Genomic DNA, 26,331 nt, shown 5'->3' with positions numbered 1-26,331 from the left:
TAGTTGCATCCTGATGTTGGGGTTGTTCGAACCAAAATGAACGACGAAAAGTTTTCGGTGCCCATTCGGACGCCGAAATTGGCATCTGCTTTCGATATTTTATTTTTAATAAATCATAAAGTATAACAAAATAAATTTTATATTACATTTAAATAAAGTATTAACAAAGTAAATGCAAATGTTTTTATTTTTCGATCATCTTGAGAAGGGGAAGGCCTTCTATGCCCCACTACCCCTGCGCAAGCCTCAGCCTCTAAGGGCCCCCAAAAGGCGTGCTTGCCCAGGGCCCTGAACTTACGTGGAACAGGCCCTGCCGAAGACGACTAGATTTCAGTAAGACGAGATTGGGACAACCAACAAATTTCCGCCAAATACAGTGTCACCCGTTTTCACCAAATATCGCCTGTTTAGGGCCAGTAATACAATATGTTTTTCAAGGACGACTCAAAAATCATCTGGACATGCGGTCTAGTCCTTCGAACCGGGACGTCTGGTCACTCGATGCATACCGTATTATTATTAGTTATTTATGTTTTTTTTTTTTTTTTTTTTTTTTTTTTTTGATGAGAATGACAATGTTTCATTTTCGATTAATATCCTTGACTTCTGTTGATAAAGTAAAATTTTTATCTGGGTGAGTTTGTTTCTTGTGTCAAAAAGAAGCATAGAGATACAAACATGGTCCTCACAAAAATAAAGAGGAACCCCCCCCCCCCCCTCCCCGTTGAAAATTCTGAACTGAACTGAAAACTATGCAACATGGCTCTCGAAACAAGGTAAAATTCTTGGAAGAAAAGCTTACAATTTATCTTTCTTTCTTTCAAACCGAGCACATGGGTGATTTACTACCGAGTAAGTTGTGCGGGAAGTGTGTGTGTACCCTAACTACCTGAGTGCGTATCTAGTGCTGCCATCCAAATTTCAAATTGTGAATGAAGTTTACTGATTGAACATTTCAGTCGATCTCCACTGTGACGCATGTGGGAATCGAACCCGAGTCCATCACCATGCCTACACGACCGCATAGCGGCGATAAATTTGTCTGCTGAAAAATTAACTCCAATAATCACATTATAATAATGACTACAAACAATGAACTACGTACCATGAGCGCATGTTACGGCTGTAGCTATGGTAAACACGATACACAACAAATTATTCAGTTTTAGAGTCATCTTTGGTTGATATTCGGTGTATTGATATTTCCGACAGATTCTCCTCTAAGACGGATATTCTTGCTTTCGAAACCGATAACAATCAGACCTAGAAGAGACAATGAAATACACAATTAATTTATGAATCATTGATTGCAACGTGCATTTGTGTAAAGTCAATGTTAATTAAGTTTACAAGGCAAGGTGGATATTCGAAAATTGAGTGGAAGACTAGGGCTATATGATGAGAGCTGCTTCATGACTTGTCGGAGTGGGTACCACTGACGTCATGCGTGACGTCAATGCCCTGACAGAACCGAGTGCGGTTCGACCGCTTTGCTACCTTGTTAATTACAATAGTTGGCAATCGCTGTACTGCCCATTTTACTGAATTATTTGCAAAATTATCTTTTCGATTATTGTCATTAATATTTTATTGGCTTGCTTCATACAACCATTTAAACATTTAAAATCAGAAATTTTGCATTTGCTTACGAGGTTAACTTCCACTAAGATTATTTTGCTCCAGCTATTCTAGTTGAATCACGTACGTGGTTTATCGAAAGTCAACTCGAGACAGATAATTTCAATTATCTTTTGAACTTTCTCATAATTTTTAAATTATATTTTTGTTTTAATTTGAATTAGGTGTAGCTTTTAGAAGCCTTGGAGACAAAGACTTCGTTATTACCAAAACAACTGCAACATAAAACATAGGAAACAAATATTAAAAAATATTCCGAATATATGCAATGTTTCAAGTTATTATTATTTTGAATGCTAATGTCAAAAGACATTATAAATCATCAAGCATTTCTTGGATTTTATCCATTTCCTAGCTTACAGATTATAAAAATATCACATGCTCCTACCAGTGACGCTATAACTAAAAATCCCTCACTTGAAACAGTAAAAAAACAATGAGCAACTGAAATTTAAACCAAGTTACGTCAATACAGCACGTTTTGTTTGCTGATGTCGTCTGCTGAAAAAAAAAGTATCAGGGACGTGACGTCACACAGCAGCCCCGAGACCACACCCACTGAGCCAAGGTCACAAGCGCGACTTCAACGGAATGGAAGGGTCCTTACTGTATAGCCCCGGTGGAAGGCTAAAAGCCACCCTTGTCCAATTTGTATCGTTCGCTACGCTAAATACGTTCTTCTTGACACGAGCGAAAGATTACAGCACTTATTATGGGAGTTCGTTCGGATTGATTATCGCGCACGACTCGGTTTTTCATTTATATTTATTTTTTTTCACTTCAAAGCGTTGGGAAATGGCCACGAGCTGAAGATTCCTCACTTCCCTCGTCGCATTTCTTGTTCCGAATGCCTGAGTCTCACTGAAGTCTTAAAAGCAAAGAAAGAAAATGTCGTGAGAATCACGTTTTTTTTAAACTCTTTCTAGGCATCGTAAAATCGTCGTAGAAACAGCGTTTTAGTGACAAAAGAAACAGAGCAAAGCATTGCACGTTAGGAGCATTTGCAGTAGAACGGGAAATAAAAGTTGGAATAAGCGTATTGGAAAAGGGTTGCCAGCATTCGTCTGGTAAATGGATGCGGTTTTTATTACTTCGTTGTTTGTCTGATAAATTAATGTGAAGAAGAAACTAATGTTCGTGGTGATGATGGCAAACTAACAGAGTGTTCCTTGATAGCATGGTCGAATTAAATAAATTGTGAGATTTTGCCGCGTGTAATTACAAATTCAAAGATGTAAAGTATATTATGGTTACAAATCCGATTTAAAATGACTGATATAAAAACTTTTACATACTACAATATCTTATAGAAAATGGTCTGAGCTACGTTTGGGGCATATTTTCTTATTCCTCCAAGTAAAACTAAGAGCTTCATGGCGTTTCAAAGACAAGTTTCAGTTCTTAGAACATTTTTAAGCGAAAAAAAACAAAAAATATCAGACAGCTATATCGTAAGAAAGGTAAATTTGTTACAAAATATCCCAAAGACCAACTTAATGTCAGTACATTTAAAAAATATTTGGGCTTTTTTCCTTAAGCATGTAAAACGGAGCATTATGAAACTTTCAATAACAAATTCGTATCTTCGGGATAAGATAAGATTGTTAAAACAGGACCAGTATATAGAATCATAACGTTGAGAATATCGACATATTCTGTTCATTATTATAATTTTGAAATTCTGTGTAACGTTGGTGACAAATATCAAGTGTAATCTGAAACATCTTTTGCATTGCTATGCTACAACGTCTGAAAGAATGATGCGATGTCCAAAAAGATACTTTGTGAAAAGCCTGTTTCTTTGTTTCAAAGTCATTCGATTCGAATATCGTAACATTGCGACGACGAGTACAGAAAGTTTGATATTGTGGAGTTGGACTCCGAAGCAATAGAATGATGCGTGGTCACCTCAATGCTGCGATTACTGGTCACCTCGCAGATGCGGTCACTCCTCTTTTACAGCAAAATAAAAATTGGTTTTTTTTAAAAAAAAAAGCTCCAATAGATACCCCCCCCCCTTTTTACGGTCACCCCTCTTTTAAGGATTTTTTTTGTCCCGCCGGTGCCTGCAAAACAGAGGTTTCACTGTATTAGAGTATTCCAATGTGAATCCATAGTGTGGAGACTTCTGAAAACTATTGGACTCTTGAAATGAATCTAGAGCGACACACTGGCCCGACTTTGACATAAGGGGTTCCTGGGCAAAGCAGGAGTTAAATGAGCACTTACGACTAGGGCCAAAGATGTTCCACCAGTCGGTGAATGAATGTTATTTAAATTTTGGTGCCCCAAAATCATTGAGCCCTGGGCAGATGTCCTACTTGTCCATACAGAAATCAAACCCTGGTGACAGGGCTTTTTCAAAACGAATCAAGGGTGTTGGGAACATTTGTAAAAACGAAACCAAGAACTTAAAGAAAGTATTTTCCATAACGGCTTTTGAAAATGAATTCAGGGGAATTAAGAAACTTTCGAAAACGAAACCAAAGTATAAGCACTTTCAAAAATGAAACTAAATTATAAAGTTTTTTGAAAATATATTGAAAACTTTAGTATTTTCAAAAAATGATTTACAAAGATGGCTTTTAAAAACGTAACGAACATGCAGGCACTTTCAAGAACGCGTACCAAAGTACAACCACGTTTGCCAACAAAACCAAAGCAAAAGCACTGTTTGAAAACGAAACTAAAGTATGTACTATATAAGTCAAGGGTTCATAATTTGAATATATGTTTTCTACATACTTATTTTGCCATTAAAGTTAAAGCCACTAACCCCCCCCCCTTTCGGAACAATATTAAGCACTCTCCGTAAAATTGATGAATTGATTGTTTTTCAACCATGTTTGCCATCTTGTTAAGAATCTACAAGGGGTCAATGACCCTTAAGAGCCCACTGGCAGACCTAAGCACTTTTTGCTTTTCTTTTTTTTAAAGTAAAATATTAAAATTTAATAACTTCTGAAAATGGATCAAAGTCATCTCCAGGTTTTCGAAATCGAAACCAAATCATACAGACAGAAAACAAACCTATAGGGTTAAGACTTCTAGAACGATTTTGCCGCTTCAGAACGTTTCAAAAACGAAGCCAAGAGCGCTATCTAGAAAATTTGTTTTATTTCTTCAAGATTTTTCCCGCATGATACGTCCTGAAAACATGAAAACAAATTATTTTATCTGGTTCCACTAGAACGTCAATGAAAACATTCCCTGAATCAGACAAGAAACGACAAAAAATAACGACAATTTCACCAATCGTGGTCGTTGCAAAATCATTGAATATGTATTGATATTAAAAATACATGTATAGAATTTTCCGAAATTCTTAGCACCGAAGCGTAAAATTTGGATGAGGTAAGATCACGAAAATTTTTTTGTATAGAATCAACGTCTATAATGGACGCAGTGAGAGTAAGATGTCACGTGACCATACGAGAAATAATAACAAAATCACGTTGATATATCACGATAATGATCAGATGATTCGGTATATTATCATCGAAATTTCTGTCAATTTCATTCTAATTTTTTTCTTTCTTTCGCTGGAGAATTCATTCCGTTTTGTTCCTTCCTTATTCTTTCTTACCCTTGAATTTCTTTTCTTTCCCTATCATATTCCATATTGAAGAAGTATGCAAGATGAATGACAGCGCTACAAGACAACCGTCAGACAATTTCTTTTTCCACACTGTTAACAATGCATGCGGGGTAACACTCGATGACCCATTGCGACCATCAACAAGGGAAATGGGTTGAAGAGGTTTATAACAATAGAGGAAGAGTTGTTTTTTTTTTGTGAACTAGGTAGGCATTGAAGGTAGGCTCTTTGTGTCAGCCAACCAACCCTCTCGTCGTCGTCGCGTGAAGGGTATAATCAACAATCCTTTGAGGCCGCGCACCATCCTCCTCCATCAAGAGCATTCCAAATAGCGATGATCATGGACATCGCAGCGTATCAATTGAACAGAGACCGTTGCCATCTGTCTGAAACCTGAAAAAGAGTGTTATTTGTAATGGCATTTTATTTTGTTGACTGAAACGACTCAATCGTGATCTCGATGATTGAATTTCTTTCGATGTGACAGCAAAATTGATGATCGCGCATCTACGATTGAACGGTTCGGATTCTTATAACGCTTCAATATGAGATAATTATTTTCGTTTCCGGAAAGAACAGAGCACAAAATGATTCACCAATGTAATTATTTTGCACAACCTATGGCTGGGTTATTCCTTTACGAGGGCAATGTCCGCCTGTCTTTATCTCTAAATTGATACCGTGATTTTTTGAGAAGATTCCGCATTAATTTCTTGTGATTCATCTTCAAGCCTCAATCATCAAGTGTCGTCACGACGATTGATGACACCGTTCCCTTTACGTTGGTGAGCATTTGGCATGTATGTATGAAGTGGTACAGAAGTCAGGGCCTGTTTTGAAAAAAAAAAGTAGAAAAAGCTGTTGAAGATAACGACAAAAGGCTTAAAGCATTTGAAAGAGAAGGTTTCAAAGTTACTTTTTTCTTCCTATTACAAAATGTCTACATGCCACCGTTAGTGACGCGGAGGATGTCAACCACCGAGGATGCCAAGCCTATATTGCATTTCTTGCTTTGTTATTTGAATGGAAAACTTTGAAACCTTCTCTTTCAAATGCTTCAACACATTTGTCTGCATTTTTAATGGCTGTTTTTAAAATATTTTTTTTAAACAGGTTCAGACTTCTGGACCACTCTATATTGTGTCTCACCGCTCTCTTCTGAAAGAAAAATGGTGAATTTTTGTACAAGATTGTGTTAGGCCCGGATTACAGATTACACTATAAAGTTATATAAAGGCTGCATAAAAACTGCAAATATATATAAAGGCTGTATAACTACTTTACGATTACCAGATGACAGCACAAATGTAGGGTAACTAGATTTTTTTAATATTTTAATTAATAAAAAATTTCAGTTAGATGTTTCACCTCCCTGTAAAAATGTTCATTTCATTACACTTTAGTGTAATGCAGTAAGACATTGCTTTCCACAAAATGTTCCCTAGCAAATGTAGAAAACAAATTATTGTTTTCTTTGTGGTAAATTAATATTCATCCAACTGTATTATTCAACATAGGCTAGTACATAGGCTAAGTACAATGTTAATTAATTCGTTTTGTGTACTAAATAATTTTTTTATTATTTTTTTTTCAGGCTTTAATTTGAACTAAAATGACCTACAAAAAAAATTTACATATGAAATTTTTTTTTCATTTTTCAGAATGTGGTAGATGAAGGGTTAAAGAGATGAATCCGAATTTTTAATGACAGATAAAAGACAAATTCGTGCAGCTGCTTTTGAAGACAGATTTCAAGTGTTGAAACGTCTCAAAGACAAACGCTGTGATTGTTAAAATATCTCAAAGATAAATTCAGATTTTTAAGCCGGAGACAGATGCGTAGTGTTAAAATCACAGACAGAGTGATTTTGAGAGTGAAAATCACACAGGGAGACATATTTTCAGTGCTGATATGTATATTTTTGGTGTTGAATTCTATTTCAAACAACAGATTAAATTCTGAGTGCTAAAATCTGGAAACCAATTTTAGATGCTAGAATTTAAAAAAAGATCACTAAAATTTCGAAACAGATTCGGAAGGCTAAAATTTGAAGACATTACGGAATAGTAGAATGTAAAGACATTGCGGAATAATAGAATGTAAAGACATTGCGGAATAGTAGAATGTAAAGACATTGCGGAATAATAGAATGTAAAGACATTGCGGAATAATAGAATGTAAAGACATTGCGGAATAGTAGAATGTAAAGACATTGCGGAATAGTAGAATGTAAAGACATTGCGGAATAGTAGAATGTAAAGACATTGCGGAATAGCAGAATGTAAAGACACTGCGGAATAGTAGAATGTAAAGACATTGCGGAATAGTAGAATGTAAAGACATTGCGGAATAGTAGAATGTAAAGACATTTGGAGCACAGTATTTGAAAACATATTCGGAATGGCAAAATTTGAAATGAATTCAGACTGTAAAAATCCGAAAACCAATTCTGAATGCTAAAATTTGAAAACAGATTCGGAGTGAGAAAATATGAAAACAGATTTGTAGTCTCAAATACCTGCAAAGATACATTGAGGATATTGAAATGCCTTTGAAAAAAAATACCAACTTCTGAAATGTGCTCAAAACGAATTCAAACATTTTAAATAAATAAGAGAATTGATTACGACTTCACGAAATGTCGTAAAAACAGACCCAAAGTTCATTTTATAGGCATTAATTCTTTATATGTATATACCGTAAACTGGGGTGACTTTGTGCTAAGGTTCCGACTATGTGTCATTCACGCATTTTAGGATGCAAACACTTCCTGGGAGCGTATGGATGAACTATCGGTTTCAAGATTTTTCATGCCGATTCAGGAGCTGTAGGTGATTCTGATTCACCTACAGCATTTATTCCATCATCTCCTGTCAGCTGTTGTCTGTAGAATTTTTTAGATAATATTGTGATTTACACGAAATTTTTCAAGTGCGTGTAAACCTCTCCTGCTGCAGGAAGTGTATGTTTCGTGGAAACTAGGTTAGTTAATATTTCTATGTAGAAGTTACTTACGATTAGAAATACCTATCTGAATTGTAAAAATACTGCATTTTTCGGCAGAAATATGACGCATAAACATAAAAATGGGGATTCAGGTGATGACTTTGTGCCACCTGTTTTTTCATCATTGACTTTTTTCCACTAGTTTGTTACTTTTTATTGTTCTAGCAGTGGTTCGCAACTACGTGTGGAAGCTGGGTGGTCGACCCTACCACAATGACTCAAATGAAACAGTTGAAGAGGCTCTTCGTGCGCAAGAAACAAGCAGATGCTCGCCAATTATGATCATATTGGGGAGGCGCGTGTAAGGGCCATGAAGAAAGTTGGCAAATTTTCCTCATGGTCTGACCCAGCCGATGAAATTTGGTATCCGACGAGCCAAATCATAATGAAAATGAAGAATCCTCGACTAATTGGCAGTGACAACAAGTTTATAGTAGATTTGGAGAAATGAATATTATTTATAGTGTTATTTTTCAAGAAGAACCTTATATTTTTAAGTTTTAAAATATCTATGGAAATTCAATTTTTAAGGGGGGGGGGACTTGATATCTTTAACATTGAAACATACACTATGCTCTAATAGATATCATTGAAATTAGTATCTAACCATTGATTTATTTCAAATTTTTTACACATGTTCTTGGTTGTATGTGCTATCTTATGCTGGTAAAAAGTTTTACATACCTTGGATATACCTAATTTCTTGTGAATTAAAAAAAAATGGATCAGAAACAGTTTGCACGCATGATAAAATACCATGACATTATTGTAATTGAATAAAAATTGATTCAATATAAAGAAAACTGTTCAGTTCCTGAAATGAAGCAAAAGTTTGGAATTTCATTGACTCAACCTTATTTAAAATTAAATTTTAAAATTAAAATTTTTTAAATTTAAAATTTAGTTTCAAACAAGATTGAGTCAATGAAATCCCATTCTTTTACTTCATTTCATGAACTCAATAGCTCCCTTTATTATGAATCAATTTTTATTTAATTGCAATGGTGTCATGGTATTTTATCATGCGTGCAAGCTGTTTTTAATGCATTTTTTTTTAAATTTACAAAAAATTCAGTAACAAGATACATAAAACATTTTACCAACGTAGGATAGCACATGCAATCAAGAACATGCGTAAAAAATTTGATATAAATTATTAAATAAATCAATGGTTTAATACTATTCTCAATGATATCACTATTAGAGCAACTTAAGATACGTGGGGAAATGAAATTTGTAAGACATGATGAGAAATTAAATTTCTAAGATATGTTTAATGAATAAAAATTTCGATTCAATTTTTAAGATATACAGTCGAACTTGGTTAATTCGAAGTCCATGACTACAAATTGAAATTTAATCAACTGGATAACAATAAATAGCCGCTGTGGTGGTCGAGTGGTTATAGTGCCGGACTCGTGATGCGAGGATCCGGGTTCGAACCCCACAGTGGTGGTCGGCTGAAGTTGGTTTTCTGTGGTTCCCAACTTCAAGGCGCAAATGCGAGCCGATCTCCCCGTTAAAAAGTCTCGCCACAGAGAGCAACAGTCCTACAACGGTAAAATCATTCAACCATAACACTTCACTCATAGTTAGTAAAACTGGGGGCAGATGACAGCACTACACATAACAAGCATTACACAGAAACAAACTTTACGTCAGGTTGCACTACACGTACACGCACATTCCCGAATGTACCGATTCGTTGGGGGGTTCCGCGGGGGGGGTGCATGTGTGGTGTAGCAGTAGTAGGTAGGGGCTCGGGGATCCATGATGTTCTTAAGTCAGCCACCTCGTTGGGCAATTTGCCTGTTGTGGCGTTGTATTTGTATTTGTATATATGCAATAAACGATGGAACAACATAGGATAACAATTATTAATCATTTAAATTTTATCATCAGTTACGAAACTGTTTCCCAAATGTTAAAATAACTTATAATTATAATAATTTATCTTAACAGCTACATGATTCCACTGTTCTGCAATCAACATCACTGCAGGATTTCTTGACCATGCTCAAAGCCTGATTTACGGAAACAGTTCACGATCATCCGTTATACGAGACTTTTTTCCCCCAAATTTTGCTTTGATTTATAACAACTTGGTCAAGAAAAGCAAAGTCTAACTCTTGTGGAATTTTTTCAAACTAAATTTGCTCATACAAAAATCATAATTATTTTCCCCAACTTCGAATTATCCGAAACATTCGAAAAAAGTTCGAATTTAACAAGAAATTTAACATTGAATTAGATAGAAAACTCAAGGAATTATCCAAAATTCAAATTAATCAATTTCTACTGTACATGGAAATTGAATTTGCAAGATATGTATAAATGTTCACTTTATGTAGAACGCAGACGTATATGTTCTCAATGGAATATTAAACAACATGCTTTTTTTTTAAATATGGAAATAAGTCATATAGTAATTTATTTTTCATGTATCATAAAATTAATGTATTACATGAAAAAGCTGTAAATGAAAATTAACTTTATATGTTGTTAACATGAAAATTAGCTGTATATCTTATATAACAATAAATCATAAACTTAATACTTCATGGTTTGTTTTCATTTCTTACATAATCATGTAACCAGTGAAACGGTATGTTTTATAACTAAAAGTTACGCGTATCTTATAAAGTGAAAATTCTACATTTTTTTGTTTTTATTTGCTTGATTACCCACATCAATGCACGTATATCACGTTTAAAAAGAAATACGATTGACTTTTTTGGGTAAATCGAGAAGCTATCCATACTTAGACAACCATAAATATATATATTTATGGGCATTCTTTGGGCATTCTATAATATTTTATCATGCATATGTAGTCTTTAGTTTTCATAATTACATTTTTAATTGGGTTGCTGTATTTTAGGAATATATGACATCGATATTTGCTATGGGCATCTTTTTCTCAGCCACCTCGTTGGGAATTTTGCCTGTTGTGGCCTTTATTTGTATATATAATACTGTAGATTCAAGTCAGTAAAGAAGGAAGTTTGAACGAAGAAAAAAAATTTAATTACGATTGATTCATTTTCAAGCAATGTAGAAATGGCAACTACGTAAAAAATATACAGATAAGCTGAGAAAAAATGTTTACTTTTTAGAATATGCAGGTGTACTCACAAATCTCAAAAGAAAAGTAGAAATGTTGACGATTATAACTACATATCTTGAAAAGTGCATATCTGCATATCTTACAATTAACGAATCTGTCTTACAAAAACGAATTCACTCGGCATAAACTATCGGGAATACGGAGCAAATTTCACGGATCCAGTTTAAACTCCATATCCGAATATAATTTATCGTCCGATTAATAAAATAACATGAATTTATTCATTATAATACAATGCGCACTTTATAAACGACATTCTCATCGAATGTTAATTTTATTTTTATATATTTTTTTATTAAAACATTCGTCTTTTCTGGAATATATTGAAAATCGATCCACTTATCTTACGGAAAAATGAATACGGTATGTGTTATTTATTTAAAAAATTACCTAAATTACGCTATTTGTCATCTAAATACTCACATTTATGTTTCATAGTCTTACTATAAACATTTTTAAAATGATATCAATATTTTATAGTTCAAACATTTTTATTTTCTCAATCAAATATGAGTACATAAATATTGATTTGCTTCCATTTCTTAAATACTGTACCGTAAAATTTATTTAAAACTTTACATTTCGTTAAACGATTTGTAATCGGACTTTCTTTTATTGCTGAATTTATTAATTGTTTTTCCTTTTGTATATCAGTTTCTTACATTTTTCTTAACGTTTAAATAAGGTACGTCCAATGTATTGAATATACTCATTTAAATGTATGCGTTTCTGCTGATGATTAAATATATCTTCAAAAAATAAATGATTAAAATATGAAAAATTTAGTTTAATATTTTCATTCACTTAAGAATATGAATCCATTTTTATGCATCTATACTAATTATTGCTATTTTTAATTTTCCACTAATACTTTATTTTTCAGAACTAATTTCGGATCTTCTTAATATGCTGAAAATTTGAAAACTATTTAAAAAAATAATTTTTCTGGGGCAATATGGAATAGGGGGGGTTCAAAATGAAGAAAACTTATTCGAATTGATAAGAAACCAGATTTAATGAGTCTATGAAAATGAAAAATTTCATCGTTTGTATTTTGTAGTTGATGATGCATAGTGGCGTCATAGTCTATTTACAAGAGTCACAAATGAAATCTATTCTGCTCCAAAGCAGTCAAGATGGCCCCACAAAGAATAGGACACATTATTTCTAGACATTCCCTCTTCTATCTTACTAAGCTTTCCCTCTTGAAGAGATATTCTAGCCCAACAAAGATAATACTTATAGTATTACATATTACCCGATACACATCTCATGAGAAAATAGCGTTTCATATAACTGGAGAGAGTCGGTAGCTGAAAATGAAAACAGCACAATAAAATACAATACTAATTACAATGTACATAATGTATACTGTACATATTGTGCTTAATTTCAAATTATTGGGATATTTTCAACAGTTAATAAACAATTTTTGGAAACTTGTCTAAGTAAATTTTTGGGAGTGGAAAAACAAATGTTCTCCTGTAGTAGCCGTTATAATGGTGACAATCGAGCGAAACTGACCCTATAGCATCATAAGGACATTTTGAAGTTGTTTATCACTGTTCTCCACTTGGAGGCCAATTTATATATATTATTCTTTCATAAATTTATCGCTAATATACATTGTTTTCAAGAATTAATTTTCTATCCTCTCCATATACATAGAAAAGTCGTCAAAAAAATTACTATTCACTAAATTTATCGTACATATCAAGTTTTTGAAAAATTAGTTTTAGCCGAAAATTTATTATAATTTTATAACCGCTAGTACTCTGTTTGCAAAAAAATTAATTTCCTATATACTAATAGGAAATTAATCAAAATAATAATATTGTAATAATATTATTATAATATATATATAAATTTATCGCTAATAATCCGTTTTTAAAAATTGGTTTTGTATTCATTCCATGCAACGAAAATTTACCCCAAAAATATTTTTTGCACTTCAAGTTTGTCACTTAAATTTAATCATTTTTAAAAATATATATTTTCTCAATTTATTTGTTACTCAGAAATTAATTTCCTATTTATTCCATTAAACGAAAATTTATCAAAGAAATTATTCTTTTCTACATTTAATTTTTTTTTTCCATATACCGAAAATTTATCCACAATTTCTTTTTCTAAATTTTCCGCCAATACTCAATTTTTAAAAAGTAATTTTGTATTCACTCCATATACATATGCCGAAAATTTTCCAAAAAACTACAATTTTCTTAATTTATCGATTATTCAAATTAAATTTTCCATCTACTCCATACAATAATAATTCATTAAAAAAAATTATTATATTTTCTAAATTTATCTATTATTCCAAAAATAATTTCCTATCTTTTCCAATACGGAAAACTTACCAAAAAAAACATTATTTCCTAAATTTATCGCGCAAATACTGTTTTTAGAAATCAATTTTATCCAACTTTTTTTTCTAAATTTTTATCATTAATACCTTAATTTCAAAAGTTACTTTTGTATTCACTCCATAAGCCGAAAATTTATCCAAAAATACATTATTCTTCCACAAATTTATTTCAATTATTCAAAAGCTAGTATTCTTTCTATCTATTCCATATACCAAAAATTTATGGAAAAAATTAGTCTCCGTATTTATTACCCATAATTCAAAAATTAATTTTCAATTTACCCTGAAAATTTATCCAAGAAATTAATTTTTCCATTTACTCCGTAAATTTATCCAAAAAGTTATCATTTCCTAAATTTATCACAAATCAGCTGTTTTAAAGATTAATTTTGTATTTATTCCTCGTAACAAAAATTTATCCAAATAAACTTACCAATTGAAACCAAAGAATTCCTTTCAAGCAATAAAATTGATTCGTGTTCGTAATAGCGAATGATCTTCAGAATTTTTCCAACAGCGAAATCCTCACGCGGCACCAACAAAAATCGAAATGTTTCCAATTCTGTCTAAAATACTTCCCTGTAAAAGAGTCTTCAGCGCAACGGTATCTCTCTCTCTCCTCAATAACAATAATAATAACGAGTGTTCGGCAACCTTGACTTTGTTAAAAGGAAGGGAACGGGCGGACGGCCACGACCGATGCTTCTTCTGCTCGTGGCGGAAGTGGAAAAAAAAGGACAAAAAACCAGAAGACACTCACATACAACAACACACTGATGAGATGAACCTTCTTCTCTCTCTTCTCGTCTGCTTTTTATATAGAGCTCGAGTTTTGGAGAATTAGCAGTGCATGAAATGACTGGGAGGCTCTTCTTTTTACCTTCGCGAAGGTAAGTGTGACTTTGATCCATCCCTTCTTTGGGGGGATCGTCTGCAAAGTGTACTGCGGCTGTTATTCTCCCCCCCCCCTCCCTTTAATGCGCATGGGGCTGTCACGTTGCCCTTCCCCCAGTAGGGAAGTTTTATAAATTATTGTAACAGTGTCACCTTTTTTTCGGACTAGGGCAATTTTGACAAGTGGTGTTTTGATGGGTGGGCCAATTGGGGTACATGTCAAAATGCATTTCCGTCAATTCTGAAATAGTTTCTTTCATTTTTCCTCATCTTTCATTAATTCTGAGAAATAATTTCTTCAATTATTCTGATCTTTGATTAACTCTGAAATAATTTTTATTTTTCGGATATTTTTCATCAAAATTCTGAAACAATTTCTTCCATTTTTCAGATACAGTAAAATCTCGATAAGTCGTCACCTCATGTTATCGAAAAATTATGACGGCTTAAGCGAAGTGACGTCAGTTTCAATGTGTAATATTGTGAAAATCGTATAAATTCAAACTAATATAACATTTTTTATGAATATGAATCGAAATTGCAACATTAATAAAATTTTTAGATAGCAAAAGAAAAATGATAGAAAATTTTTACCTTTTCTGATTACTTATTACTTAACTTATTATACTAAAATATACTGGTACACTTTGATTTCTACTAGTAATTTTTATTTTGGACTAATCAGAGAAACTGTCAGAATAGTCAGCTTTTCTTCACAGCAGAACTATTGAACATTAATTTTATAAATACTATATATTAATTTTAATTTCAGTGTTTAATTCTTCATCAGTAGTGCGTAATACAAATACAAGGTAATGTCGAACACAGTATCCGCATTTGACTTGGGAGGGGGGGGGGCAGGGAAAAGTAAACATTAGAAGACCTCAACTTTGGAAAGAATTTTTCAACAAAGATATTTTGCTTAAATTTGTAGCCTTAAATTAGTGAGGCTCCATGCAGTAATGAAGTCTAGCTCGAACAGTCCCTAACGTTACTTTCGTTACTTAAACTGTCCCGTTTTGGTACATAGGCTTTTATGGTGACTTTTAACCATATAGCAATGCTGTTAACAAGCCCTTTTTTTTTTAGTGGGTGCCATAAAAATAATCTGTTCCTCTCTCTCTCTCAAACTTTTTCATAGTGACGAGTTAACGAAATTAACGACGAGTAAACGAGGGTTGTCTATGAAAGTTGGAAAGGCCTGAAGGAAAACGATGACTTAACCGGAGTGACGACTTATTAGGGTGACGACTTAACGAGGTTTCACTGTATTTCATCAATTCTGAAATAATTTTTTTCCCCATTTTCTGATCTCCCACATTAATTCAGAGAAATGATTTCTTCCCTTTTTCTTATCTTCCATTAATTCTGAAATAATTTCTTCCATTTTTCAGATATTTCATCAATTATGAAACAAAAGTTTCCATTTTCTGATCTTCCATTAATTCCGAGAAATAACTTCTTACATTTTTTTGATCTTTGATTGACTCTGAAATATTTTTTTCCATTTCTCTCATATTTCATTAATTTCAAAACATTTCTTCCATTTTTTCTCATCTTAATTTTTTCTGAAATAATTTCTTCCACTTTTCTCATCTTTCTCATTAATTCTTAAATAACTTCTTCTATTGTTCTGATCTTAAGTTATTTCTTTGGTTATCTTATTCATATTATTTCTTAATTATTTATTTCTGAAATTATTTCTTCTGAATTTTTGATAGTTCTAAATCATTTTTTTTTTCATTATTCTGATCCTACTAATTTCGTTCTTTCATTAATTCTGAAATCAATTTCATTCAATAATTGTCAGTTTTATTGCTTCTCAGTTTTATGAATTGTGAATTTTTTTTTTTAAATCATCTATTCTGAAATCCTTTAAATTTAAAATCTGGATCAAGTCAGCACCAATAGGAATATAAATCTAGAATTTCATACGAAGTCTGATGTTTGCAAAGACCGGTACTGCACAAGCTACGAAAATCAAAATTGACGATTTGACTAAAGTCGGGGTTTTCCTTATAGGAGTAGAATTTCTGCGCCGTATGCAACGTGAAGGAGGAGATTGGTTAAAAACCTGAAATCAGGGTTTTTTTAACCAATCAGCGTTTTCACGCTGCACATGATGAAGATAACCTGCTCCTAGGAAAACCCGGCTTTAGGTAGATGAGAATGAAAAAAAAAAAATATATATATATATATATAATTTTTTTTTCAAATGTTGATTAAACCTTCCATCTCGGACGAAATCAGGTGCCTGTTGCATGAAAACTTTCCATTTGGATATGAACACATTTATGATTATGAAAACCATGCATGTATGTGTATCTGGTTACTATTTCTTCAGAAAAATAAATCTTTATGCGGCCACAAATAAAAACATGCATGAGATAAAAATAAGCAGAAAAAACACTTTCGGTTTAATCATTTCACGTACAAAGCTCTTAGCAAGAAATTTGAATTATCTGTATTTGACGAATCGGCGATAAATCTGGTAACCTCGTTCTAATTTAACCTCTCATTATAAAAAGGAAGGGAAAAAATATATAAAAAACGGAAAAATAATAGAGATAAAGTAGCAAGAGATTTTTTATTTTTTCGTGTGTGTGTGTGTGTGTGTGAGTCCCTTTTTCACCCTCACCCTGCGTGATCTTTTCCGCTGTTATATGTGCAGTCAATGCCGCTTATTAAAATCACTGATATTGTTATCATTTGGGTACTGCTATCACTTTCACAAAGAATGGAACGGCCCAACACCATATTATGGAAAAAATTCATTTGCAATTATCGGGACTTCGGTTTATGTTATCTTTTTTTCATTCCGTCAAAAGGGGGGGGTTTTTTTTTTTGCTCTTTTCCAAGCTAAGATTTCTCCATTTTTCCCTGTAAGTTATCGTTATCAGCCTGCAAAACTTTATCAGAAGCAAGAAAGTGTTCTCACCCCTCCCTTGTTGGGAAACATTTCCTGTACTTGATATAATTGGGCCGTAGTATTCGCTATGATCCATATACTGTGAAGTTCATTTTGCAATAGCCTTCCTATAGTGAAGAAAATGTTTGAGATAAAAAAAATGTATTTCCCTTCAGTTCTTGGTCACTTCTTTTAGCTGCCCAGATTGTCCAGTTTTCGCCTGAAAGACTTGCTCGAGATCTATGGAGCGTACTGTAAGTATCAGTGCTATGGAACGTACTTTTATGAATAAAAGGTATCGGAACTCATGATACACATTGTACAGTTATATTTCTAACTCCTCACAGTCACTGAACTAAAAAAAACAGTTAACAGGAGTATAGGAAGAAAGGAAGGGGAGGGGGGGGGAGAAAAAATATCTTCAGTTGATAGGGTTACTATAAAGCTTTGCGATGTTGAAGAAAGAGGAAAGAAAACACAGAGAACTTGTTTGAATTTATTCCACTGGCGTTTCGACGCAATATGACGTCCGTGATCGTAAAGTGGTTTAATAATACAATGAGATTTAAAAAAAATTTATGAGCACCTGTAAAATACGTTACGGAAGGGTTAAGGGGGCCGTTCAAGTACTACGTCAGCAAATTTTTAGCCACTTTTGACCCCCCCCCCCTCCCTTGTCAGAAAAAATCTGACCTCCACCCCCCTTATCAGCAAAATTTCTTCATCAGTTGTGCCCCTGCCTCATAACGCATATTGGTAGAATCAGAGACGTGCGTGGGGGGGGGGGGAGCTCGTTGTCCAACGACGATCAAAATATTTATTGTTTTAATACAAAAAATATTTGAAAAAAAGCTCTGGGGAGACGGCGGCACTCACTCGCAGATAAGCAGGGAAAGGGGGGCACCGCGGTCGGAAAAAGTTTTGAGAACCCTTGCTCAAAGGGATCATTCAAGTATTACGTTAACATCGATGGGGGGTAGGGGGGGTTTTCGATTTGCTGACTTTTGATGACAACGGGGGAGGGGGGTTTGGTATGAAATATGCTTAATGGCATCTTATTCGGATCATCTGTAAATTTTCCGCCGGCTGCTTAAGTGATCTGGAAATGTGCCGCAGTCAGTCAAGTTATCTGGAAATGGACCGTGGGTCAGTCACTGGAGTGGTCTGTAAATTCGTCCCCGGCTGTGTGTGTGTGTGCTTTTAAATGATCCAATACGGATCCGATGCCGTCTTAATGTATGACCCCACTCGGGAGGAGGGGGAGGGGGGTCATGAAAGTTAGATCTGATTGAAAATTTCGGGAGTGAACGCTCAAATTGGTTGGCAGACAAGCATTTCTAGATAGGTAAGGGGCCCTCAGAAAAATCACAGGCTGCGGCATGGGGAAGAAACAAGGTCCAGGTCCCCCACCAAATGATAGAAAATTACTGCTTTTTACCGAATAACGTGTTCAAATCTATCTATTGTTCTATCACTTTGGTCCCCTCCAACGAAATACTAGTCGTCGTCCAGAAATAAATTCCTGGCTACGGCCGTGGAAAAATCACTTCGCCCGGGGCAACCATGAAAGCCCTGGGACTTTCATGGACATGAAATGGGTTGAGGACAAAAACAATCTATGAAAATGATTTGCCAATACGAATGGGGGCAAAAATTTGGAATACGGTATAAATTTGTGAATACGAATGGGGAACAAAAATCAACGTCAATTTGTCAATACTGGGGGGGGGGGGGAAGAGAGGAAGGGGGGAGAAGGGGGGAGAAGGGGGGAGAGGGGGGGTGGAAGTTTGAACTTTGGATATGTTGCAGCCAAATCTCGAAATCGGCCAGTTCCGTCCAATGTCCGAAATTAAACAGAATTTTGGACACTGGCCGAAAGTCTGGAGATTCTTATAATATCGATATAATCTTTTCCCACCCCTGAGGTATCGATATATCGATTCCTTTGATCGTTAGGGTTGCCATAGCTAACCATAATTATAAATGGCCATAATTATCACATAAAAAATGACCCCGAATCTTTTTCAGTGGCCAGGGATTTGTAGCCACTTTACAAGCAGGCTGACTGACCAAAGCCCGAAATTCGAACATTGGCCGGCTAAATTGGCCGATTTTAGGCTTTGGCGGTAATAGATGCACATACAAGATTAGTCAAGAAGAAAAGAGTGTGAAGTTATACATACTGCATCATTATTTTCGAAATAAATATACCGTACTAGTAAATAAAACTTACAAATAACACATACGCACATCCTTTTCCTCTTTTTCAACGATGGGTCATTCAATTATTACGTCAGCATCGATGGGGAGGGGGTTTCCGATTTGCTGACTTTTGATGACGGGGGGGGGGGGGGTTTGGATGATGCTTACGTCATCAACCACCCTTTATGAAAATATGAAATATTCTTGATGGCAAAGAATTACTCGGCTCGTCAAAAACGAAAAAAAACCTTTCGATAGTTATTGGGCACCTGAACTAACATTCTCCCCATTGATAAGTCGTCTACAGAGCCATTTTGGTGATGCGTAAATGTCTCACGGATCCATCAAGTGCTCTGGAACTGTGCCACGCACCACTCAAGTGATCCGTAATTATACTACAAATCAATTAAGTGATCTGGAAATGTTCCGCGGGTAACTTGAGTGATGTAGAACCGCACTGGGGCCGCCTTAAGTGCTCTAAAACTGTGCCACATGTCACTCAAGGGATCTCTAAATGTGGCCACGGATCGTTTAAGTGTTCTGGAACTGTGTCGCGGGTTACTTAGGTGATCTTCGATTGTGCCACGGGCCTACTTCAGTGATCTGAAAATGTACCACGAGCCACTTAAATGCTCTGGAATTGTGCCACGGGTCATTTAAGCTATCTGTAAAAATGTGCCGCTTATTTCATTTTTACAAAATTGGGTTTGAGGGGGCAAGCCACATCAGATAACCTTCAGGGCCACATTTGGTCCCCGGGCCAAGGGCGTGCCATATATGGCTTAGAGGTTGGGTCATAATGAATTTCTTCAAGAGAAATTTTGAACTCTTGCCCTTCAAATAGCATTGAAACTAACAGAAATCGAATATAATAACATATATGAAAAAAAAAAAAAATCGTCGGGGTGGGGGGGGGGAAAACGAGTCCCCTATGCCCCTCCCGCGTACGTTTCTGATCCCACCAATATGCGTTAGGAGGTAGGGGGCAGTGCTGACGAAATATTGCTGGCAAGGGGTGGGGGAGGGCGTCAGAGCTTTGCAGACTTTTGCTGGCAAGGTGGGGGAAGGGGGGGGTCAAAAATGGCTAAACATTTGCTTACGTAATACTTGAACGGCCCCTGACGCTATATTCGAGACGTTTTTGGCGCTCTACACATGTGTATTATTGATTTACACAAGACGAGAAAACGGAAAAGCGGTAGAGATTCAAAAATATCAAGTAATTATATAAACGCTTGTTATATTTCAATTGAGCGTTGAGAAAGAAGCAGCGTGATTTGCGTTCATTCTCCTTCCCACGTTACGTATGTCAGCGACGCCATGAAACGAACTAGGTAGATAATGTTCGGGGGGGGGGGGGCATTTCAAACAGCGATGAATAATTTAATCATCAGCAATAATTCCGGTTCCGAAAGGAATCGTCAACTTACACAAATGGCACCTTATCTAAACAATTATTTGTGTGGCATTGCAATTTATGTTTTTCAGTTTGCCGTACCCCTTTGGAAATATCTCAGGACAGGCTATATATATAGCAGTGTTTCCTCAACCGCCGAGACGCGGCCCCGTGCCGGGCCCTAACATTAGTCACGCCGGACCCCGCGAATGATTCGCAGTTTCATTTTTCCCCATTAAATTTATCGTTAGTTGTGCGTATGACACAGGCCTTTCACTCAGCAGAAGAAATTTACCGGGCCGCGGGCTTCCAAAGGTTGAGAATCACTGCTGTATAGGCCTTCCCGCATGTGTTTGTGTATGCGCTCAAGTATTACGCAGCATCGAGGGGGAGGAGTTTCGGATTTGCTGACTTTTGATGACAAGGGGGGAGGGGGGGGTTTTGATGATGCTTACGTCATCAACCACCCTCTATGAAAATATGAAATATTCTAAATGGCATCTTACTCGGGGTGCGCCAAAAACGATCACATTCTCCCTAATGATGAATCCCTTACAGCTCCCCTTCATCGATCTATGAATGTTTCACGGATCCTTCAAGTGCTCTGGAAATGTGTCCGGGCCTCTTAAGTGCTCTGGAACTGTGCAACGCATCACTTAAGTGATTCGTAATTATGCCACGAATCACATTTAAGTAATCTAGGAATGTTCCTCGGGTAACTTGAGCACTTGAGTGCTCTAAAATTGTGCCACATGTTACTCAAGGGATCTCTAAATGTGTCACGGATCATTTAAGTGTTCTGGAACTGTGTCGCGGGTTACTTAGGTGATCTTTGATTCCTCCACGGGCCTACTTCAGTAATCTGAAAATGTGCCACGGGCCACTTGGATGCTCTGGAATTGTGTCAAGGGTCATTTAAGCTATCTGTAAAAATGTGTCGCTTATTTCATTTTTGCAAAATTGGGTTTGGGGGGGCAAGCCACATAAGATAACCTTCAGGACCACATTTGGTCCCCGGGCCAAGGGCGTGCCATATATGGCTTAGAGGTTAGGTCATAATGAATTTCTTCAAGAGAAATTTTGAGCTCTTACCCTTCAAATAGCATTAAAATTAACATAAAATTGATTGAAATAACACACACATATATAAAATTATCTTCTTCCAAAATTTTAATTAAAATTTTTTTTTTTACTTTTTGTCTTGGGGGAAGAGACGCATGAGCCCCCTATGTGCCCCCCCCCCATCCACCTGCGCTTCTGATCCCACCAATATGCGTTAGGAGGTAGGGGGCAGTTCTGACGAAATTTTGCCGACAAGGGGGGGGGGGTCAGAGTTTTGCTGACGGGGGGAGTCAAAAATGACTAAAAATTTGCTTACGTAATACTTGAACGACCCCTTAGGGTAACTTTGTCTCACATCAAATATATTCCTATTTTGAAACATTGTAAAACATGCTTGAAGCAATGGAAACTATTAGTTTCGAAGAAAAGGTACTCTCACATATCAATACGAAAATACACTCTACTTATTCTTAGTTTACACGGGTACTTCTTTGTCAAAAAAAAAGCTGATTAAAAATCAATAAGGGAAAAAAAGACTAAAAAACATCATTCTTAATAGAAATCTTACATTGGTACAGCACCTAAGATAATCTTTGTATCAGTCTTTTATTAGTTCGATTCTTGGCTATACAATGTTCACAGAAAAAAGTGATCTTTTCAATAATTTTGGAGGGTCGATCACATGTGCGATATTAGGCCATTTGTAGAAAAGGGTTTTTTTTTTTTTCAGTTGGCCACTTCCAAGTTTTTTTATAGGCTCCATTCTACAACACACACACACAATAGTGCCAGTTTCTGCTACACTTATAACCTGTCCTGAAAAAAATGTCCTCTTCCAAGCACAATCTCTACAATATTTCTTTCTTCCAAAGTGTCCTTGAAGCCGAGTTTTCCTGGGAGTATAATTTCTGCGCCGTGTGCCGCGTGAAAATGCTGATTGGTTAAAAACCTGAAATTCAGGTTTTTTTTTTACCAATCATCGTTTTCACGCTGCAAATGTTGTAGAAACCTGCTCCTAGGAAAACCCGGCTTTAGAAATTGGGTTTCCGCAGTTTTTGGCGGAGTTGTTCCAATAGCTCATTTTCCTCGTCAGACTTGGTTTTTCCAACTACCAGTTCCCGTTGTGGTCTCAAGCATTTTCCACTACTTTGTCCCACTTTCTTTTTAACAAAGTAACCTGTTTTGGATTTACCTGTACTATTTTTTGATCCATGCATTTTACCAAAAAAACTTAATAGTTCAAGGAAAGAATTTTATAAATTTTTAATCAGAATGACATTGGCTTTGAAATTTGGTACTTACCTAAACTAAAATACGTACTGAATTCCTTGTTGAAACGAAAGTTTGACAACAACAAAGCACGTATATTCAACAGGGTTATGAAAACGCCATTGCTGTAACCTAGCGGCTAATATTAGAACTCTATTGAAGGTGGGCTTGCCTAGCTAGTGCTACGGCCAGGCGGAATCGTCAGCTACAACGCGAACCTGAAGCAATCAGCTTGCAGCACGTATGTTTCAATCTTTTTTTTTTTTTTTCGTTTTGGGATAAAGTAACACACAAAATAGCCCATGTTTGCGGTACACATTATATGGAATTTCGAAGTCATTTTTCGATTATGCAGTCATCTGCAAAGATATTTACGACCAGCTGAGGTCATTGTAGAGAATTGGGCTATTGAATGACCTTCTCTAAGCTCTATATTAATATTACAAACGACGAAGCTTGTTCGTACCGGACGGTTAAATTGGGTTAAATTGGATTCTGTTCTCCCATTTAGGTTTACGACCACATCTAATTTTTGGACCTCATCTTTGTTAAGATCTTTGTCCATTAATGTCAAAAGTCCCCAGCGGCTAAAAAAATCATAAATTCATAAGATAAATCAATAGGCATTTTCGCGTGGACAAGACTCCGTATTTTAATGCGCATTTTTTGTTTTTATTTCTGGTAATCCGTGGCCATCTTCTCTGACCTAAAAGATATTGAAGGTATAGATATTAGTGATGACAACAACAAAAAAACCCATCCAGGATATTGAACATGAAACTGGTCAATTCCACGTATCCTTTCATAAATAAACTGACCAATCCGAAACCGGTCAATCGCGATATTGATCGGAGAATTTAGTTTCAGTCAAGTTCAACTCTTGCACAAATGGCCATTCAATTCAATTCCCATTCCTGTGGCCATTTTTAGAGATTTCTATAGTAATAATAATAATAATAATAATAACCGTCATCGACGTATTCCCGCCTTCAGCACAATAATACACGCAGACTTACATAATAATGCACATACGAATCATTACAAGCTTCGGGTATTGGATACCGATCAGTAATCGGTGATTACAGCACGCGTTGCGATTAGGGCGAGAGATATGCGTTTTCTTTGCTGTCTATATATATATATATATATATAAGTACACACACAAACACATACAGAAAATGAAAAAAATGGAAATGGCGACATGGGCTGGACCCGCGAAAGAAAAGAAAGATGCTATCGGTCAGACTGAGCACGAAATTCACACATCATTAAATATCTCGCCACAACATCTCTTTGGCATCCCACCAATGAAAAAATAAACCAGAGAAATAATCATGTTACGACCATCATTGTTGGGGATTATTTCCTGGTAATCGACCGTTATTGTTGTTGTTGCGGATGGGAGAGGAAAAAAAATGGCGTAAAAAATCGATCAAGGCCGACCATCTCTATGAATTCACTCACTCGCTCATTTCATTGATGATCTTGATGTTAATACACCCAAAGTACGACCTCCTTACGTCGCCGTAAGCAGTTTTTTCTCCCTATCATTCAGAAAGAAACCTTCAAAAAAGAAAGAAGAGTGGCCATTATGTGTTCATCTTGTTTCTTGATTCTCCGGTATGTTAATTTTAATGACCGCGCGTGAGAGAAAGATATATTCGTATGAATGTGTATAGTGAATATAAGTGAAAGTTTAATTCTCTCGTAAAAGAGATTTGTAAAAAGAAGAACAAAAGACTCTCGATTACTCTCTATTTTTTTGAACGATAGTGAGAATCTTAATGTTATCGTTAGCTTTTTGTTCGGTACTTTGTATTATTTAGAATAAAAATGTCGAGATTCGAAGAAAATGAAAATGACTTAATTACGATGACAAAAATTTTTTGAAAGGATAGTGGATCCTGAGTGCGAAAATCTTCTGTATAAGCTTCAATATGCTCAACTGCGTGGTATGATCAGTTCGTGGGGCGCAACACGCTTTCTTGGGTATGTGTTGATTGGGAATACTAGACCTATAGATGGATATATGGGTATATACATGTATATCATATTCAAGCTGATAGGTTACTAGATTTTCTTAAGATATATAGCTTGATAACGTTCTACTTTGGTCCCACATCTTTAAACATCATGTTACATCTGATGGGGAGCTAGTTTCTTCTCCGACATAGCTTGGCATCATATCACTTTGGAGCTACATCTGAATGATTTGTAATCATGTTACAACTGATAGGAAACTAGTGTCCTCCGACATAGCTTGAAAACATCTTACTTTGATGCTACATCGTAATGATCTGTCATTATATTAGATGAACGAAAAGATAATTTCTTTCAACAAAGCTTGACAACGTCTCAATTTCGTGCTACATCTGAATGATCGGCCTCGTCATGCTACAACTAATGGGGGGGGGGGGGGTGGATTCTTCCGACTGACAAATAAGTTAAAAATGATAAAGCTGCATCTTTATTATCTGTTATCATCATGCTAAAACTGATGGTGAGCTATAGTTCGTTTCAGGTTAACTTTGCAGTGAAAGGAAAGCTACGAGGGAACCGCATCACACGTTGCTATGACAACGAAAGCCTTTCAACCAATGTATCGATGCGCAGTCGCGGTAAGGTATAGCTGATTCTCGCCAATCTCACTGAGAAAAATCTTTTTTTTATGCATAATGGCGATCATTGTTTTTTCTATTTTAAAATTCTTAAACGAATAAAGATCGATTCAGAACACTATTTTTTCAGTATTCATTTTCAATCATTCAAAAAATTGAAATATTCTGCATAAATGATCATCGTAAGCCTCCGATATATGGGAACTATATTTTGCGGCGAAGGAATACACTCTCTACCTTTCTC

General features: G+C 35.5%; 1 protein-coding gene across 1 annotated transcript in view; it reads right to left on the bottom strand.

The window, feature by feature from the left end:
• tyn (trynity) overlaps positions 1–14,544 on the bottom strand; it is a 44,460-nt gene extending 29,916 nt beyond the window's left edge. The window contains exons 1-2 of the mRNA XM_089234220.1: positions 14,172–14,544; positions 1,106–1,263 (exon numbers count right to left, since the gene is read on the bottom strand). Coding sequence (XP_089090346.1) covers positions 1,106–1,175 — 70 coding nt within the window. The 5' untranslated portion in view covers positions 1,176–1,263; positions 14,172–14,544. The remainder of the gene's footprint in view (positions 1–1,105; positions 1,264–14,171) is intronic.
• Positions 14,545–26,331: the final 11,787 nt, after the last annotated feature.

This window comes from Pholcus phalangioides, unplaced genomic scaffold (genome assembly GCF_987345545.1).
Source record: "Pholcus phalangioides strain wild (caught in Gottingen) unplaced genomic scaffold, Ppha-v1.0 ptg000008l_1, whole genome shotgun sequence".
In the NCBI taxonomy this organism is placed as follows: Eukaryota; Metazoa; Arthropoda; class Arachnida; order Araneae; family Pholcidae; genus Pholcus; species Pholcus phalangioides.
Note: the sequence above shows the minus strand (reverse complement) of the source record. Positions and strands in the feature narration are given on the sequence as shown.